We start from the raw sequence: 19513 nt of genomic DNA, 5'->3' as shown, positions 1-19513 counted from the left end.
TGATGTAACTGACACAACTGCACTGATGTAACAAACACAACTGCACTGATGTAACAAACACAACTGCACTGATGTAACAAACACAACTGCACTGATGTAACAGACACAACTGCACTGATGTAACAGACACAACTGCACACTGATGTAACAAACACAACTGCACTGATGTAACAAAGACAACTGCACTGATGTAACAAACACAACTGCACTGATGTAACAGACACAACTGCACTGATGTAACAAACACAACTGCACTGATGTAACAGACACAACTGCACTGATGTAACAAACACAACTGCACTGATGTAACAAACACAACTGCACTGATGTAACAAACACAACTGCACACTGATGTAACAAACACAACTGCACTGATGTATCAGACACAACTGCACACTGATGTAACAGACACAACTGCACTGATGTAACAAACACAACTGCACTGATGTAACAGACACAACTGCACTGATGTAACAAACACAACTGCACTGATGTAACAAACACAACTGCACTGATGTAACAGACACAACTGCACTGATGTAACTGACACAACTGCACTGATGTAACAAACACAACTGCACTGATGTAACAAACACAACTGCACTGATGTAACAAACACAACTGCACTGATGTAACAGACACAACTGCACTGATGTAACAGACACAACTGCACACTGATGTAACAAACACAACTGCACTGATGTAACAAACACAACTGCACTGATGTAACAAACACAACTGCACTGATGTAACAGACACAACTGCACTGATGTAACAAACACAACTGCACTGATGTAACAGACACAACTGCACTGATGTAACAAACACAACTGCACTGATGTAACAAACACAACTGCACTGATGTAACAAACACAACTGCACACTGATGTAACAAACACAACTGCACTGATGTATCAGACACAACTGCACACTGATGTAACAGACACAACTGCACTGATGTAACAAACACAACTGCACTGATGTAACAGACACAACTGCACTGATGTAACAAACACAGCTGCACTGATGTAACAAACACAACTGCACACTGATGTAACAGACACAACTGCACTGATGTAACAAAAACAACTGCACTGATGTAACAGACACAACTGCACTGATGTAACAAACACAACTGCACTGATGTAACAAACACAACTGCACTGATGTAACAAACACAACTGCACTGATGTAACAAACACAACTGCACTGATGTAACAGACACAACTGCACTGATGTAACAGACACAACTGCACTGATGTAACAAACACAACTGCACTGATGTAACAGACACAACTGCACTGATGTAACAAACACAACTGCACTGATGTAACAAACACAACTGCACTGATGTAACAAACACAACTGCACTGATGTAACAAACACAACTGCACACTGATGTAACAAACACAACTGCACTGATGTATCAGACACAACTGCACACTGATGTAACAGACACAACTGCACTGATGTAACAAACACAACTGCACTGATGTAACAGACACAACTGCACTGATGATGTAACAAACACAACTGCACTGATGTAACAAACACAACTGCACTGATGTAACCGACACAACTGCACTGATGTAACAAACACAACTGCACTGATGTAACAGACACAACTGCACTGACGTAACAGACACAACTGCACTGACGTAACAAACACAACTGCACTGATGTAACAAACACAACTGCACTGATGTAACAAACACAACTGCACTGATGTAACAAACACAACTGCACTGATGTAACAGACACAACTGCACTGATGTAACAGACACAACTGCACTGATGTAACAGACACAACTGCACTGATGTAACAAACACAACTGCACTGATGTAACAAACACAACTGCACTGATGTAACAAACACAACTGCACTGATGTAACAAACACAACTGCACTGATGTAACAAACACAACTGCATTGATGTAACAGACACAACTGCACTGATGTAACAAACACAACTACACACTGATGTAACAAACACAACTGCACTGATGTAACAGACACAACTGCACTGATGTAACAGACACAACTGCACTGATGTAACAAACACAACTGCACTGATGTAACAGACACAACTGCACTGTTGTAACAAACACAACTGCACTGATGTAACTGACACAACTGCACTGATGTAACAGACACAACTGCACTGATGTAACAAACACAACTGCACTGATGTAACAGACACAACTGCACTGATGTAACAGACACAACTGCACTGATGTAACAAACACAACTGCACTGATGTAACAAACACAACTGCACTGATGTAACAAACACAACTGCACTGATGTAACAGACACAACTGCACTGATGTAACAAACACAACTGCACTGATGTAACAGACACAACTGCACTGATGTAACAAACACAACTGCACTGATGTAACAAACACAACTGCACTGATGTAACAAACACAACTGCACACTGATGTAACAAACACAACTGCACTGATGTAACAAACACAACTGCACTGATGTAACAGACACAACTGCACTGATGTAACTGACACAACTGCACTGATGTAACAAACACAACTGCACTGATGTAACAAACACAACTGCACTGATGTAACAAACACAACTGCACTGATGTAACAAACACAACTGCACTGATGTAACAGACACAACTGCACTGATGTAACAGACACAACTGCACACTGATGTAACAAACACAACTGCACTGATGTAACAAACACAACTGCACTGATGTAACAAACACAACTGCACTGATGTAACAGACACAACTGCACTGATGTAACAAACACAACTGCACTGATGTAACAGACACAACTGCACTGATGTAACAAACACAACTGCACTGATGTAACAAACACAACTGCACTGATGTAACAAACACAACTGCACACTGATGTAACAAACACAACTGCACTGATGTATCAGACACAACTGCACACTGATGTAACAGACACAACTGCACTGATGTAACAAACACAACTGCACTGATGTAACAGACACAACTGCACTGATGTAACAAACACAACTGCACTGATGTAACAAACACAACTGCACACTGATGTAACAGACACAACTGCACTGATGTAACAAACACAACTGCACTGATGTAACAAACACAACTGCACTGATGTAACAAACACAACTGCACTGATGTAACAGACACAACTGCACTGATGTAACTGACACAACTGCACTGATGTAACAAACACAACTGCACTGATGTAACAAACACAACTGCACTGATGTAACAGACACAACTGCACTGATGTAACAGACACAACTGCACACTGATGTAACAAACACAACTGCACTGATGTAACAAACACAACTGCACTGATGTAACAAACACAACTGCACCGATGTAACAAACACAACTGCACTGATGTAACAGACACAACTGCACTGATGTAACAAACACAACTGCACTGATGTAACAAACACAACTGCACTGATGTAACAAACACAACTGCACACTGATGTAACAAACACAACTGCACTGATGTATCAGACACAACTGCACACTGATGTAACAGACACAACTGCACTGATGTAACAAACACAACTGCACTGATGTAACAGACACAACTGCACTGATGTAACAAACACAGCTGCACTGATGTAACAAACACAACTGCACACTGATGTAACAGACACAACTGCACTGATGTAACAAACACAACTGCACTGATGTAACAAACACAACTGCACTGATGTAACAAACACAACTGCACTGATGTAACAGACACAACTGCACTGATGTAACAGACACAACTGCACTTATGTAACAGACACAACTGCACTGATGTAACAGACACAACTGCACTGATGTAACAAACACAACTGCACACTGATGTAACAGACACAACTGCACACTGATGTAACAGACACAACTGCACTGGTGTAACAAACACAACTGCACTGATGTAACAGACACAACTGCACTGATGTAACAAACACAACTGCACTGATGTAACAAACACAACTGCACTGATGTAACAAACACAACTGCACTGATGTAACAAACACAACTGCACTGATGTAACAGACACAACTGCACTGATGTAACAGACACAACTGCACTGATGTAACAAACACAACTGCACACTGATGTAACAGACACAACTGCACACTGATGTAACAGACACAACTGCACTGGTGTAACAAACACAACTGCACTGATGTAACAGACACAACTGCACACTGATGTAACAAACACAACTGCACTGATGTAACAAACACAACTGCACTGATGTAACAAACACAACTGCACTGATGTAACAGACATAACTGCACTGATGTAAACAGACACAACTGCACTGATGTAACTGACACAACTGCACTGATGTAACAAACACAACTGCACTGATGTAACAAACACAACTGCACTGATGTAACAAACACAACTGCACTGATGTAAACAGACACAACTGCACTGATGTAACAAACACAACTGCACTGATGTAAACAGACACAACTGCACTGATGTAACAGACACAACTGCACTGATGTAACAGACATAACTGCACACTGATGTAACAAACACAACTGCACTGATGTAACAGACACAACTGCACTGATGTAACAAACACAACTGCACACTGATGTAACAGACACAACTGCACACTGATGTAACAGACACAACTGCACTGATGTAACAGACACAACTGCACACTGATGTAACAGACACAACTGCACACTGATGTAACAGACACAACTGCACACTGATGTAACAAACACAACTGCACTGATGTAACAGACACAACTGCACTGATGTAACAAACACAACTGCACACTGATGTAACAGACACAACTGCACACTGATGTAACAAACACAACTGCACTGATGTAACAAACACAACTGCACTGATGTAACAGACACAACTGCACTGATGTAACAAACACAACTGCACTGATGTAACAAACACAACTGCACTGATGTAACAGACACAACTGCACTGATGTAACAGACACAACTGCACTGATGTAACAAACACAACTGCACTGATGTAACAGACACAACTGCACTGATGTAACAGACACAACTGCACACTGATGTAACAAACACAACTGCACTGATGTAACAAACACAACTGCACTGATGTAACAGACACAACTGCACTGATGTAACAGACACAACTGCACTGATGTAACAGACACAACTGCACTGATGTAACAGACACAACTGCATTGATGTAACAGACACAACTGCACTGATGTAACAGACACAACTGCACTGATGTAACAGACACAACTGCACTGATGTAACAAACACAACTGCACTGATGTAACAGACACAACTGCACTGATGTAACAGACACAACTGCACTGATGTAACAGACACAACTGCACTGATGTAACAGACACAACTGCACTGATGTAACAAACACAACTGCACTGATGTAACAGACACAACTGCACTGATGTAACAGACACAACTGCACTTATGTAACAGACACAACTGCACTGATGTAACAGACACAACTGCACTGATGTAACAGACACAACTGCACTGATGTAACAGACACAACTGCACTGATGTAACAGACACAACTGCACACTGCACATGACAACATGGGGTAATGCGTTAGCTGGTAACACATTAGTGTATTTTTTTTAATTAACGCATTAATTTTATGCACCCGTGTAATGTAGTACGTGTCAGAGCTTGGCGTGTTGTTAGCATGTGTTGTTAGCATGTGTTGTTAGCGTGTGTTGTTAGCATGTGTTGTTAGCGTGTGTTGTTAGCGTGTGTTGTTAGCATGTGTTGTTAGCATGTGTTGTTAGCATGTGTTGTTAGCATGTGTTGTTAGCGTGTGTTGTTAGCATGTGTTGTTAGCGTGTGTTGTTAGCATGTGTTGTTAGCGTGTGTTGTTAGCATGTGTTGTTAGCATGTGTTGTTAGCGTGTGTTGTTAGCATGTGTTGTTAGCATGGTTTGTTAGCATGTGTTGTTAGCGTGTGTTGTTAGCATGTGTTGTTAGCGTGTGTTGTTAGCATGTGTTGTTAGCGTGCACACTGCGGGGGTCAGCCCTCTGTCCCCGAGACCTGGGTTAGGATTATATGATACTATATTTTATGCTGTACAACCATTTATACACAACTATTGGGGATGTGGAACTTGAACCAGGAGCCTATTCTATCATTTGAGGAGAATTTCTATGAACCGGGGAACATACTAACGAGGTAATGTAACAAATTACTGATACCGACACAAAATCCCTGACTGTAATGAGGCCGGAGCCTGAACCCCTGAGCCACGTTCTGTCAAACATCTACTGCTGATAACGAGTAAATGTGAAAAAGGCAAACTCTGCAGAATCTCCACTTGAAAAGAAGCACATGTCAAATCTGAAATACTGGCGTGTTTCACAAACTTTAGTCCTCAGTGGACCTACTTAGCAGAGGGAGCACAAAATCACTATTATTTTAAGGGTTTGGAAATGATGATGTGCATTTTATTGTAGCAGAGAGATCACCAAATTAACCAGCTGACTTGGAACTCCAGCTGCAATTTAAAATCCAGCATCATTTATGTGTAGTTGGAGCTAATTTCACTACAATATACAGTTTTCAATTCAAGACATAGCTTACATACAATATTGTGGTATTAAGCGTTGAACCTTGATTGCACCTGTCTGATGTGCACCTGTCTGATGTGCACCTGTCTGATGTGCACCTGTCTGACGTGCCTCTGTCTGACGTGCCTCTGTCTGACGTGCACCTGTCTGACGTGCCTCTGTCTGATGTGCACCTGTCTGACGTGCCTCTTTCTGACGTGCCTCTGTCTGATGTGCACCTGTCTGACGTGCCTCTGTCTGACGTGCCTCTGTCTGATGTGCACCTGTCTGACGTGCCTCTGTCTGACGTGCCTCTGTCTGACGTGCACCTGTCTGATGTGCACCTGTCTGACGTGCCTCTGTCTGACGTGCACCTGTCTGATGTGCCTCTGTCTGATGTGCACCTGTCTGATGTGCATCTGTCTGATGTGCACCTGTCTGATGTGCACCTGTCTGACGTGCACCTGTCTGATGTGCACCTGTCTGACGTGCCTCTGTCTGATGTGCATCTGTCTGATGTGCACCTGTCTGACGTGCCTCTGTCTGATGTGCATCTGTCTGATGTGCACCTGTCTGACGTGCACCTGTCTGATGTGCACCTGTCTGACGTGCCTCTGTCTGATGTGCATCTGTCTGATGTGCACCTGTCTGACGTGCCTCTGTCTGATGTGCACCTGTCTGATGTGCATCTGTCTGATGTGCACCTGTCTGATGTGCCTCTGTCTGATGTGCACCTGTCTGACGTGCCTCTGTCTGACGTGCACCTGTCTGACGTGCCTCTGTCTGATGTGCACCTGTCTGATGTGCACCTGTCTGACGTGCACCTGTCTGATGTGCACCTGTCTGACGTGCACCTGTCTGATGTGCACCTGTCTGATGTGCACCTGTCTGATGTGCACCTGTCTGATGTGCACCTGTCTGACGTGCCTCTGTCTGATGTGCCTCTGTCTGATGTGCACCTGTCTGATGTGCACCTGTCTGATGTGCACCTGTCTGACGTGCCTCTGTCTGATGTGCATCTGTCTGATGTGCACCTGTCTGACGTGCCTCTGTCTGACGTGCCTCTGTCTGACGTGCACCTGTCTGATGTGCACCTGTCTGACGTGCCTCTGTCTGATGTGCACCTGTCTGATGTGCCTCTGTCTGATGTGCACCTGTCTGATGTGCACCTGTCTGACGTGCCTCTGTCTGATGTGCACCTGTCTGATGTGCATCTGTCTGATGTGCACCTGTCTGACGTGCCTCTGTCTGATGTGCACCTGTCTGATGTGCACCTGTCTGACGTGCACCTGTCTGATGTGCACCTGTCTGACGTGCCTCTGTCTGATGTGCACCTGTCTGATGTGCACCTGTCTGATGTGCACCTGTCTGACGTGCCTCTGTCTGATGTGCATCTGTCTGATGTGCACCTGTCTGATGTGCACCTGTCTGACGTGCACCTGTCTGATGTGCACCTGTCTGACGTGCCTCTGTCTGATGTGCATCTGTCTGATGTGCACCTGTCTGACGTGCACCTGTCTGATGTGCACCTGTCTGACGTGCCTCTGTCTGATGTGCATCTGTCTGATGTGCACCTGTCTGACGTGCACCTGTCTGATGTGCACCTGTCTGACGTGCCTCTGTCTGATGTGCACCTGTCTGATGTGCATCTGTCTGATGTGCACCTGTCTGATGTGCACCTGTCTGACGTGCACCTGTCTGATGTGCACCTGTCTGATGTGCCTCTGTCTGATGTGCATCTGTCTGATGTGCACCTGTCTGACGTGCCTCTGTCTGATGTGCATCTGTCTGATGTGCACCTGTCTGACGTGCACCTGTCTGATGTGCACCTGTCTGACGTGCCTCTGTCTGATGTGCATCTGTCTGATGTGCACCTGTCTGACGTGCCTCTGTCTGATGTGCACCTGTCTGATGTGCATCTGTCTGATGTGCACCTGTCTGATGTGCCTCTGTCTGATGTGCACCTGTCTGACGTGCCTCTGTCTGATGTGCACCTGTCTGACGTGCACCTGTTTGATGTGCATCTGTCTGATGTGCACCTGTCTGACGTGCCTCTGTCTGATGTGCACCTGTCTGACGTGCACCTGTCTGATGTGCACCTGTCTGATGTGCACCTGTCTGACGTGCCTCTGTGACGTGTCCTGTAGATGACGTTGCTGTCGGTGGAGATGTGCTCTTTGCAGGAGGAGAACGACAGAGTTCGAGCGATGTCTGAGGTCCGAGAGCCCAGTGAACAGCTCCAGAGCGCCATCAGGGACCGGGACGAGGCCATCGCCAAGTACTTAACACTATTAACACTATTAACACTATTAACACTTATCAAAGACACTACACACGTTATTGATCATTTAAGGGGAACTCACCTTTTCAAAAAATGGCCCGAGTCTGAACAACTTTAGAAAGGTTTTTGTGTTTGAATATGGAATTGTATGGATGAAAAAGAATCAAACTGTGTCCAAATATTCAACAGTTTAAACAAATATATAAAGAAATGTGCTTAATGGGCTTAAGTTTATGTGGTGCCATGTTATTATTATTCATAAGTTATTATTTACATGAAAAAAAAGTAATTTATTTGGTAAATTGAAGCTTAATTGAGTATGTAAGCAAAGTAAACAGTACATTATTATTATTGAAGGTTAATAGACCAAGGGGATTTACAAATTAGAATAAAGTACGGCAGAAGCAAGTTTATTGTTATAACATGTTTGTCAAAGAGTGTGGATTGTTAATAAGAAGTACTTTGTTTTTATTGAGAAGTTGCCCTTGTATATTATTTTTGGGAAATTGAAGTAAGTATTCAAAATGTCAAAATAAACTCTATCCATCTATAATCCAACTTCTACTGCTGCTTTGAAGTGCAATTTCATCTTTATCACTTCCACTTGGCACATTTTCAAGTGCGATATAATTATTGCTACGAATAAAGGATAATATTGAAACTGCTCCGAGACATAAACCCAAACGCAAGATAAATAAAGTGAATCCTGTTTAAATGTGCAATTTTGTTCAAGAAACCTGAGCTGCAATAACAATAGAGCAGAACGAAACACTCAAGTGGTGATTTAGTGTCTAATGAGTCATAGATTCAACTCTCTACTGCTCAAATTGTGTCTTTATACCACAAAAATAACAACAGTTTCCTCACTCGTGCAAAGAATTACACACACAATAAATACTGAAGCCCAAAAAATATGGTCCCAGTTATAATTCCATGAAACACAAGTGGATATAGTGATTATTGTTCATCACGTTGAGAAACAGTTTTCACTTAGTGCTCGCATTACAAACGACTCTTTTACACACGAGCGGAGTGAGTTACCTTTCCCCTGTGTTTGTGTTTGTGTTTGTGTTTGTGTAGGAAGAAAGCGGTGGAGATGGAGCTGGCCAAGTGTAAGATCGACATCATGTCCCTGAACAGCCAGCTCCTCGACGCCATCCAACAGAAGCTCAACCTATCGCAGCAGCTGGAGGCGTGGCAGGTACGTCACTGTCTAAACAGTAGAGCTCAACGGCCCCGCCCATTCCGAAGTACATTTCTCATTCATTTTTACCATAGGAAAAAGTAAGATATTAAGAGTTAAAAAAGGCTCATTAGCTCTGTGGTGACCAATGTCCATAACGCAGATGTTTTGTAAAATTATTTAATAACTTTAAAGCGGTTTATACAATCTTAGAAACAGATTTTTTAAATACAAACTTAGGTGTTATGCTCATTAGTTGGACCACTATTTTATCTTTATTTTTATTTTCTTCCCTCCATTCCCTATTAAGAGATGAGAGGACCTGTTTACAGGAGTTTTGTTAATAAAAGTTTTTGTTTTTGTTCATAAGAGTTCTTCTATTAAGAGTGTTTTTTTTAAACTTCCTATAAGTTATCTGTCCTTTCCCCCTGTATCTACTGCATTGTAACACCAAAATGTCCCCATGTGTGGACAATAAAGGATGATCTTATCTTATCTTACTTAGCCCCGAGCAAGCCTTCAAACTTTTAATTATGTATTTCTTTTGGACAGACTATGGGGAAAATGAATGGAAAATGAACTGTCGAGCTCAAGACACATTCATACAAAGCCTATGAAAAAATGTCTTAAATCACGTTTAATTTTTTTACCTGTAGGTTTTACTAATTTACAAATTTACTAATTTCCTCCGAATTACCCTCAAAATACCCGGATCCATCTTTCTACCACCATTTAAAGTAATTATAGGAATAAATGTGACTGAATATCACAATCTAATATGCATTTTCAGATGATTGTATCTACGTCTGGGCATTTTAGACATTAATTTGTTTGTAGTAAGTATGTCTTTTGAAAGCAATATGACTGATAAGTGTTGACAACAGAAGGCAAAAGAACTCCACTTGTGCACTGAGGAGTCAGGCAGATTAAATCAGGCTAAAAACTGCTAATGTTGGAATAGTTTAGCAGCGTAGTAATTGTAGCAGTTTAGAGTTTGGTGTTGTTTTATTTATACTGCTATGATATTACTCCGCTTTGGATTCTTTGTATTTTAAGAGTCTGAACACGACTCAGGATTATTATTGTGCGAAGAAACATCCCGATATAACGATTATTCATGCTTATTGACACATAAAGGACAATTCAAACCTTAATTTTCTTTCACTCTCACACACTTTATGAACTGTCTGAATGCAAAAGTAAAGTTGTTGTGATATAAACAGCCACATAAAAAACTGTACTTTTTTGGTGAAAATATTGAATTGAACTGCCTTAAGTTTGCTTGAAAAGTGCCACGATTATACATTTTTAGCTTTTATGAATATATTGTGACCTTAATAAATCATGATTATCAATTAAACAAATAATCTTGACTTCCCTAAACACAACACAACCAAAACCCGTCACATTTGAGTGAAGCACCAGCCTCTGCCTTTGCCCGTCCCGGCGTCCTTAACCTGCTCCTCTCTCCTCTCTCCTTTCTCTCCGCCCACAGTTTGCCTCCTCAGGGCTCTTTACTTTTTGGCTCTTGTGGTTTCTGATCTAGTGGCCTTTCTCAGCTTCCGTACCTCCCTCTTACCCCCGTGGTGCCCCCCTTCTGCCTTAGAGGTGAGCCCAGCCCGGTCTGTCCCATCTGAGCTCCACTGGATCAGGACTGTTCCATTTCATTCATCATTCACCAAAAATCATCACTAACTTTTACCTTTCTTTCTACGTCTCTCACTTTCTGTTCAGCCGTTTGCCATGCAATAGATTTTGAGGGAAATTTCAATTTCAGCTTTGCAGCATTTATCATATTTTTGTATGATTTTTAATTTAAACATATCATATGTGGTTGATTTATTTTTATTTTATATATTTATTTTTACATATATTGTACATTTTATTTTACTGATGCCATTATTTATTATGTATTTCCTAAATGTTATCAAGTTTGGTTGGATTCAAAATACTTTAATACTTAAGGCAAGACACTAATAATAATAATAATATTAATATTATAATACTAATAACAAAAACCCTTTGTTCATAAAGCAATTTTACAAAGTGCTGCACACTCAGCATCATGCAATATACACAATAAAATAATTAAAATAGATTACAGTAAATAAATACATACAGAAAAGAGGCAGTAGATAGAATAAATAAACCATAATAAAATATAATAAAAACAGTTAAAGGACGGCCATTCGATGAAAGAGCTGAGATGTTTAAGAAGTGACCTAAAAGTTCAGGCAAAGCTCATGTTTCTTTGGTCAGTCTCAACATTTTGGCTTTCACCTGGAAATAACAAAATCGACCCATCTGGACTTAAAGTTATTTTATAACATCTTACTTACATTTGTGTACGTAAACCACAGAAGAGGTTTCAAATTGATCTCTAAAATGATTCCCTATTCTCCAGCAGTGTCTCGCCTTGAACTAGTTTAAGCAGTGTTTTTATTTTTAATTTGAGCGAGTCACACACACAAAACATAATTGAGATTTGACTCTTTTCATTTCACGTTCAGGACGATATGCACAGAGTGATAGACCAGCAGCTGATGGACAAACAGCAGGACGAGTGGCGCCCGTCTCACTCGGGACAGAGCTCCAGACGCGCTCGTCGCATCCACCAACGGGACAGGACACTTTTCTCTTTCTTCAAAAAGAACTGACCCTAAAGGACTGTCCCGCAGCACAGACACAGGAGCCGGGAGAGGGGAGCGCACCAACGAGGGCGACAGGTGACACGACGGGTGACACGACGGGTGACACGACGGGTGACATGACGAGTGACACGACGGGTGGCACGACGGGTGACACGACGGGTGGCACGACAGGTGACACGACGGGTGGCACGACAGGTGACACGACGGGTCTGGGGTTGTTTTTTGCACTTTTTCTGCCCATTCCTCCTTTTTACAGGTGAGCAACTCGTTACCGTAGCAATTAATGGACCAAAACATTGTCACTGTGGCCTTATCAACTTACATATACTGTCTCTAGTACAAGTAACTTCAAATATTGAATTAGAACAATAGTCTTTCATTTTGGCTTGTCTCTTCTTAGAAAAAACACAGCCACACTCACTTTAAAGATTTTCTAACAATAATAAGTATATTTATTGTCAAGGCTCATTTATGCTCTATTGTTGTACGTAAACAGCTCTGTGCGTTCCAGCTTCATTATAACCTCCAACCGTTTCTAATGTCAAGGCTGTGTTCTGTTGAGTAACCACCAGAGGGCGTGCAAAGTTGGTTAGAGAATTGACCACAAGTGTAACTAGAAAAACAAACATGGAGGCGCACACGGCAGTTTATCGATCACATTTCATAGATGAGGTGAGAGAAGCGTTTATTTGTTTTGCCGCTTGTTCTCTCACTTTTATAAAAAAGTTGAGCTTCCATTGTCGCGCTGTGTTCACTACTGCCCCCAGTGGTCAGCACATGTACCGCTCTGTGCAACACATCCATAAACAGTGAGCAGACAAATCAAATACGGACCAAATAACGGACAAAACAACAGAGAGGAAGGACAGAAGCCTCTGTGCGTCTCAAACGTAGAGCATAAATGAGCCTTTAGGTTAAACACATAATAATAATAATGATATTAGATATAACATATTGACCCCTCGACAGAGCTTTGGACTGAAAGTCACAACTTTGCTGATTGTGGCCAGATGTGACAAACGTCCATTAAGATAAATAATGTGAAATTAAACTCTATTCTGTATTGTCAGAATACTTTAATATCTCTCTATATAATAATCTCTATTGGTCAGTTCAAACCATAAATCCAACTGAAAATTCAAAATTCAAAAATTGTCTTTTCTTCTATCACAAAAAACATCGACTTGTAGGTCGTTGGCAGTGTTGAAAAGTAACTAAATACTTGTACCAAAAATACAGAAAAGTACTGTTCTGGTGCAGTTTAAACTCTTTCATGTGGTGATGCTCAGAATACAGTCACGTTCCTAAAATCAAAAGAATACAATGTGGTAATTGCTCTTTTAATTGAAATAGGCCTGTCACGATAATACAGCAATAAAGTGAGATTTATTGCAGAAGAAAATATAGACAACAATAACATTTATTTATTATACCACTGATGCATTAACTCACTAATAAAAGTGTTTAATCAGAATGCAACTCTTTTATTAGTGAGTTTGCTACTATAATAAGTCTACTATAAAAGTTATTTACTGTCCACAATTTAAATCTTATTGGACAGAAAAATAACAAAAGACTCTACAAAGTAAAGTACCCACGATAAATAGTGAAATATAGATATCATTGTTCCATTTACCTTTTATTGAGTCGATACAGTAATTATTGGGACAGGCCTTGGTTTCTAGAAAAAAAAAGAGTCATTTTTCCTTCTCTAATGAGTAATGAATACAAGAAAAACAAACAACATTGCAACAAACATAAAGGTTGTTTTTTACACTAATACATAATACGACTCAATGGGAGAATTCAACACAAACAGTTCTACGATTGGACAAACTGTGAGGGGAAGAATACTATGAAGTGTATTTAGTTCTAAAATACTGAATACCTGCAATAAAATGTATTCACTCACATGTTCTGTTCCTCGGTCTAATCGGAATACTTCAGAATCCTTTCACGTTGAGTCACATTATATTGCCTTTTGTTTTTGTGTCCTCGTTCGTCAGGCATTCTATCAGAACCGACAACCTTTATCTCAAATTAGAGAAGGAAAAAGGGCACACGCGTTCCGCTTTTGTCACTAAATCAGTGCAGTTTGGAGCCTGAATGGTGATGTTTTCTTCTTATTTGAGAAAAGCCACTGTATTCTGAACACCACCACCTTAACGAGTAAATGTACTTCAGTCGCTCTCAAACGTTCTGACACAATCTCTTTAACAAAACGTTCACTTGCTGCTTGACACGCCCCGCAAACGAGAGCCGACATCTGGGTTCGTGTTCCCGTGCTGACGCCATCCTGATTGTAAGTTCGTTGGTCCATTAATTTCTATAGTTTCGTCGGTTGAAGCCGTGGAAACACAGCGGGTACAAAAAGAATGGCTATATCACACAAAGAACAAACGAAAAGAGATGCTCAGTTTACCTCCAAAGCCAGGGCCGCTGCTAGCCATTTGGGGGCCCTAGAAGCGAAGGCGTGTGCAGCGTCTTGAGGAAAGTGGAGAAAGCGTCGGTGAATTGTGACGGCACATTTCCACAAACACGAACGACGGCGCGAGAAAGAGAAAAACACGTGATCAAACTCCAGAAAACTCCAAAAACGTCTCAGGTTTTCTTCATTTGTTAAAGAAAGCAAAGCGCACGGCAGCTGGATCTTTCTTTCTGGACCGATACGAAGAAACGTACATGCATAGTTTAGTTTTGTAACGAGGTCATTATTTGTACACGCCCATATCTTTCAATGCACTTTCATAGTCTTACTTCTATTTTTGTACGAGCGCCGCACCGCGATGACACTCCCTGCGTTTGCAATCACAGGTTTGCTTTAAACTCGATGCAATTCCCCCCAAAAAAGAGCTAATAATATGAATAAAAAGGGTCTTAAAAGACTTGAGTGGCTGTTGCTGCTAAAAACGCACTTTATCTCAAACATCTAATTGGTCACTGTGACGCTTTGTGCTGATGCTGCCCCCGAGTGGCCACAATACCACATGACGTTTCTATTCGAACTAAGACGTTTTACCTCACAAAATACTAAACATTCACTCATTATGTATTTTCATTGCTAAAACGACTAAAACGTAGTCACCTTTGTACACATTTACTTGACTTCTGACATTCCAAAACTTGATTTTTTTAAATATATCTTTTCTTATCGTATATTTCAAGATCTAATTGGTTTAAAACAGTCAAAGGCTACAACTGCCACCAAACCACAGAGGACTATGAGATTAGAAATAAAAACTAGGGTTGAAGAAGGTTTATTTAATTAGTTGACTTAGTATTTTTGGAGGATTTTAAAGGATTTATATTCACGAGGAGGAGAAAGCATTTAGTGAGTTTATTCTGCCTTTTTACACTGTGGAATTCTGTATGAATATTTGTAATTACGTCTTGTCAGTGCACTTTGGGTCAGACACGCAGTCAAATGATAGAAATGTTTAATAGGCCGCGCCCCTTTTAAAGTGACAGGTTTTTATGATTTTCTAATTCCTATTGTAAATATAAATGATTTTGAATAAAGGCAGTGACATCACACCAGGGACAAAGTTTGTGCATAATTTACAAAAAGAAACCCTCTAAACATGATTTTCTTTTCCTTTAAAAATATAAAACAACAAAAACAAAAAAAATAGAGAATAAGAAAGGGGAGGCGTCCAGAGAAAAGACAGTTAAGGAACACAAAGTCCAAAATAAAAGTCCCATTTTGTCCTAATGTGATTATGATGTCGGTGCAGTTATTCAACAAAATAAAGGTGCTCTAGAATTTTTTTTATATTTATTAAATTAGTTTTGGCCCAGTGGCTGCAATGGGTAATATTTACTAGTGTGATGTCATCAATTGCAAACAAAGTACAACCCTAAAAAATGTGTATAATTTTTATTTCAAAATACATTCTCTTCACTGCATGAGTAATCTGACCTGTCATAAGCACTTTACATCGAAAAATCAATGCACAGGACACGTCTTTAGTTGACTGCAGCTTGAATTAAAACCATGCATTACAAAGACTGATAATTTCCTCAGTTTTAAAGAAATTATCCCATATTTTTCTGTCGCTCGGTGCAAAATTCCCATGTGTGGATTCTGTGGATTCACCTTGTGTTCAAAGGGCGTGGTTGGCCAGGTGAATGAATAAAACAAAAACCTTCAGTTCAATATATACCATTGTTCAATATGCTCCCCCGAATGCCTCATGTATTGCGATATCATAGTTATTTTATTATAGTTCTTCTAATGCTCATTGCGACAGAAAGCACTTTAGTTCCAGTTCCCTCTTATGCACGTCCAGTCGAGAGCAGCTCGCCGTGCGCCTCCAACCAACAAATCAACGCCAACAAACGAATGAAACGTTGGAGCTGGAGTTTGATCGTGACAATAAACAGATGTTATTTTTCTACATCGATTTCTTTAACATAAGACTCATGAATTATTTTGTGAAACGGCGCTTTACACCATCCACGTGATGTCAATCGTCCACGCAAATCGACCAAATCCTACAAATGTTTACATCGACTTGAGACGCAGGGCAGCGCAGCCGAGAGCCGAGAAGATTGTGCGACATGTTCAGTTTGATTTTAGACTGAAACGGGACCTAAAGGACGACATATCGGATCATATGGGCTTTGCCAAATCATTACAAACCAGAAAAAAACACTCTAAACTTAAGTGTGAACGCAGCGATGTGTCAGGAACAGAGGCGGGTAGAGACGCAGACGATTGTACTCGAGTAACGTTACTTCAAATGAATCAAGTAAAAGTGCTAAGGAGTGGTGCAGGACGGTACTCAAGTAAGGGTGAGGAAGTACTGCTCATGTCCAGACAGTTCCTCTTAAAGTTCCTCTTCTCAGATTTATTTACAAGAACAAAACATTAAATGACGCTGAAAATCTGGTATTTTCAAAGGGGCAAAGACAAAAAACAAACTTATATTTAAAGGAGCTGTGCCAGAAACACACTTATCTTTAATATTGACGACGTAAAGCTTTAGTCGTTTGTAGATTTACTCACAGCGGGAAGAGGAACTAGCACTTTTTACTCGAGTAGCAGTACAAGCGTCAAAACTCCGAGAAGTACAATGTGAGTAAATGTACTTGTACTACCCACTTCTGGTCCAGAATCACAAAGAGGTGGAGTATTATTCATGCGCCTGCGTCTCAAGACACCGTCCATGTGCACTTTGATTTGTTTGACCCCGCTGGGCTTCCTTACAAACTCCATATTTCATGTTTAATCCAACAATAAGGTGTGTGTGTATGTGAACGCTTTGACCTTTGACCTGGAGCTGAAGCTATGCAGATGTCTCGAGTGCTTTGTTGGGAAGGATCAACCCAAAGACTGATTTTTATAACTAAAATGTTGACTAGGTTTGGTCAAAAGTGATATATTTATATGGAGGCTTTTTCAATGAGAATATTTTTTAGGATAAAAATGACCTGTAAGTAAGTTGTTTGTAGAATTGTTTTTTCATTTCTTCACTCTGTAGTTTCTCTGTCTTTTTACATTAATCTCATGACAGACTCTTCAAAATCAACAATAATGTTATAGTAAATACAACTAAAGCTTATGATTAATGTCTTTGTTTATGGACACTGTGAATAGTCCACAGTGAAATTGTTCTGTAAACTGAAAACGTACAATAATTGCAATTCTATTCTAAAAAGAAGTTAAAAAGCTGCTACACAAACGCACAACTGAGTGATTTTAATGACAGATTTAGGGTAAATTAAATAATACAATCATAAATAAAAAGGTTTACGGTGATAATAGCCAAATTACAAGACAAAATGTACCAATAAGTTAATTTTTGGGAAATGGTTCAACAATATTGTGTGTTTATTTGTTAAAATAAATACAATTCACGAGTCTTGTTTGTCTTCATATATCTTTAAATGTGTTTTTTTGTTTGTATCTTTCATGTTTTGACACTGTAGACTGTACTGAATTATTTTACAATTAAACATCTTTTCAGAAAACATGAGTTGTGTCTTTATAGGGAATAAACCTCATCGTAATCGACTCAAAAAGACTCAAAAAGGTTTTAAGTATTTTCGTTACTCTTAAAGTGACAGGTTCATGTTGTTCTAATTATAACTTTGGAGCAATAGAACTTGTGGGAAATATTTATCATAGTTTCACGTCAGTCAAGATGCAATTTGTGGGGAAAAAAATTAAAATCAAAGTTACAGGAAGTAGAGCCGAGTCCTAAAATAGAATCCCTCTGTGATGTCATCAATATGAGACGTTCGAAAACACAGACGATTCCCACACAACAGACAACTTTGACAGTTTAACCAATCGTTTATTTCAACAGGTATTTGTCAAATCATAACCGTTGTGTATGTTATATGGATTTTGGTCCTTGTTTACATTATGGTTGCTAGATAACAGCTGTAGAATTACCTCCGTCACATCTGCTGCTCGTGTCCAACCAGGAAGTGACATTATAAATCAACAAAATGGTAAAAGTGGGGAAAATTGTGTGTAAAATCTTGGAATATAATCATAATCATGTTTTAGTGAAATATATAGTCAAACATTTGTTCTTTTAAATGAGAATTATAACATTTTAGTAAATCTTTTCCATTTTGGCTGGAATTTACAAATATATTCTTGTATTCATGTCAGTGGTGGAAAGTAACAAAGTAAAAGTACACATTCTTGATGACATCGTGCAAAGATAAACTAAACTAGATACATAGTTATATTTTACCAAAAAGCAGTCCAATAAAGAACCTTTGTGCTTTAACAGTTCTTTAATCTTTGTTTGAACATTTTCAACTGGTACTTCACTGCCTTTACACCTCTGTATTTGTACTTAACATAATCCAGTACTTCTTCCACTACTGCATGACG

At 40.1% G+C, this 19513-nt stretch overlaps 1 protein-coding gene across 2 annotated transcripts in view; it reads left to right on the top strand.

Annotated features, from left to right (window-relative positions):
* Positions 1–13085, top strand: part of LOC140347299 (BICD family-like cargo adapter 1) — a 46838-nt gene extending 33753 nt beyond the window's left edge. Inside the window, exons 8-11 of one of the 2 annotated variants that reach the window (XR_011924367.1) lie at positions 8693–8823; positions 9907–10027; positions 12520–12735; positions 12856–13085. Coding sequence is in view for 1 of the 2 variants with exons in the window: in XM_072433693.1 (XP_072289794.1) it covers positions 8693–8823; positions 9907–10027; positions 12520–12666 (399 nt within the window). In the remaining variant the exon portion in view is untranslated. Of the gene's footprint in view, positions 1–8692; positions 8824–9906; positions 10028–12519; positions 12768–12855 lie in introns of those variants that run through there. The other variant, XM_072433693.1, reaches the window with a different exon arrangement.
* Positions 13086–19513: the final 6428 nt, after the last annotated feature.

The sequence above is a fragment of the Eucyclogobius newberryi genome, unplaced genomic scaffold (genome assembly GCF_026437365.1).
Source record: "Eucyclogobius newberryi isolate DKJ021-1_F unplaced genomic scaffold, fEucNew1.0.hap1 SCAF_6, whole genome shotgun sequence".
NCBI lineage: Eukaryota > Metazoa > Chordata > Actinopteri > Gobiiformes > Gobiidae > Eucyclogobius > Eucyclogobius newberryi.
The sequence above is the reverse complement of the archived record's forward strand: the minus strand, read 5'-3'. Positions and strand labels throughout refer to the sequence as shown.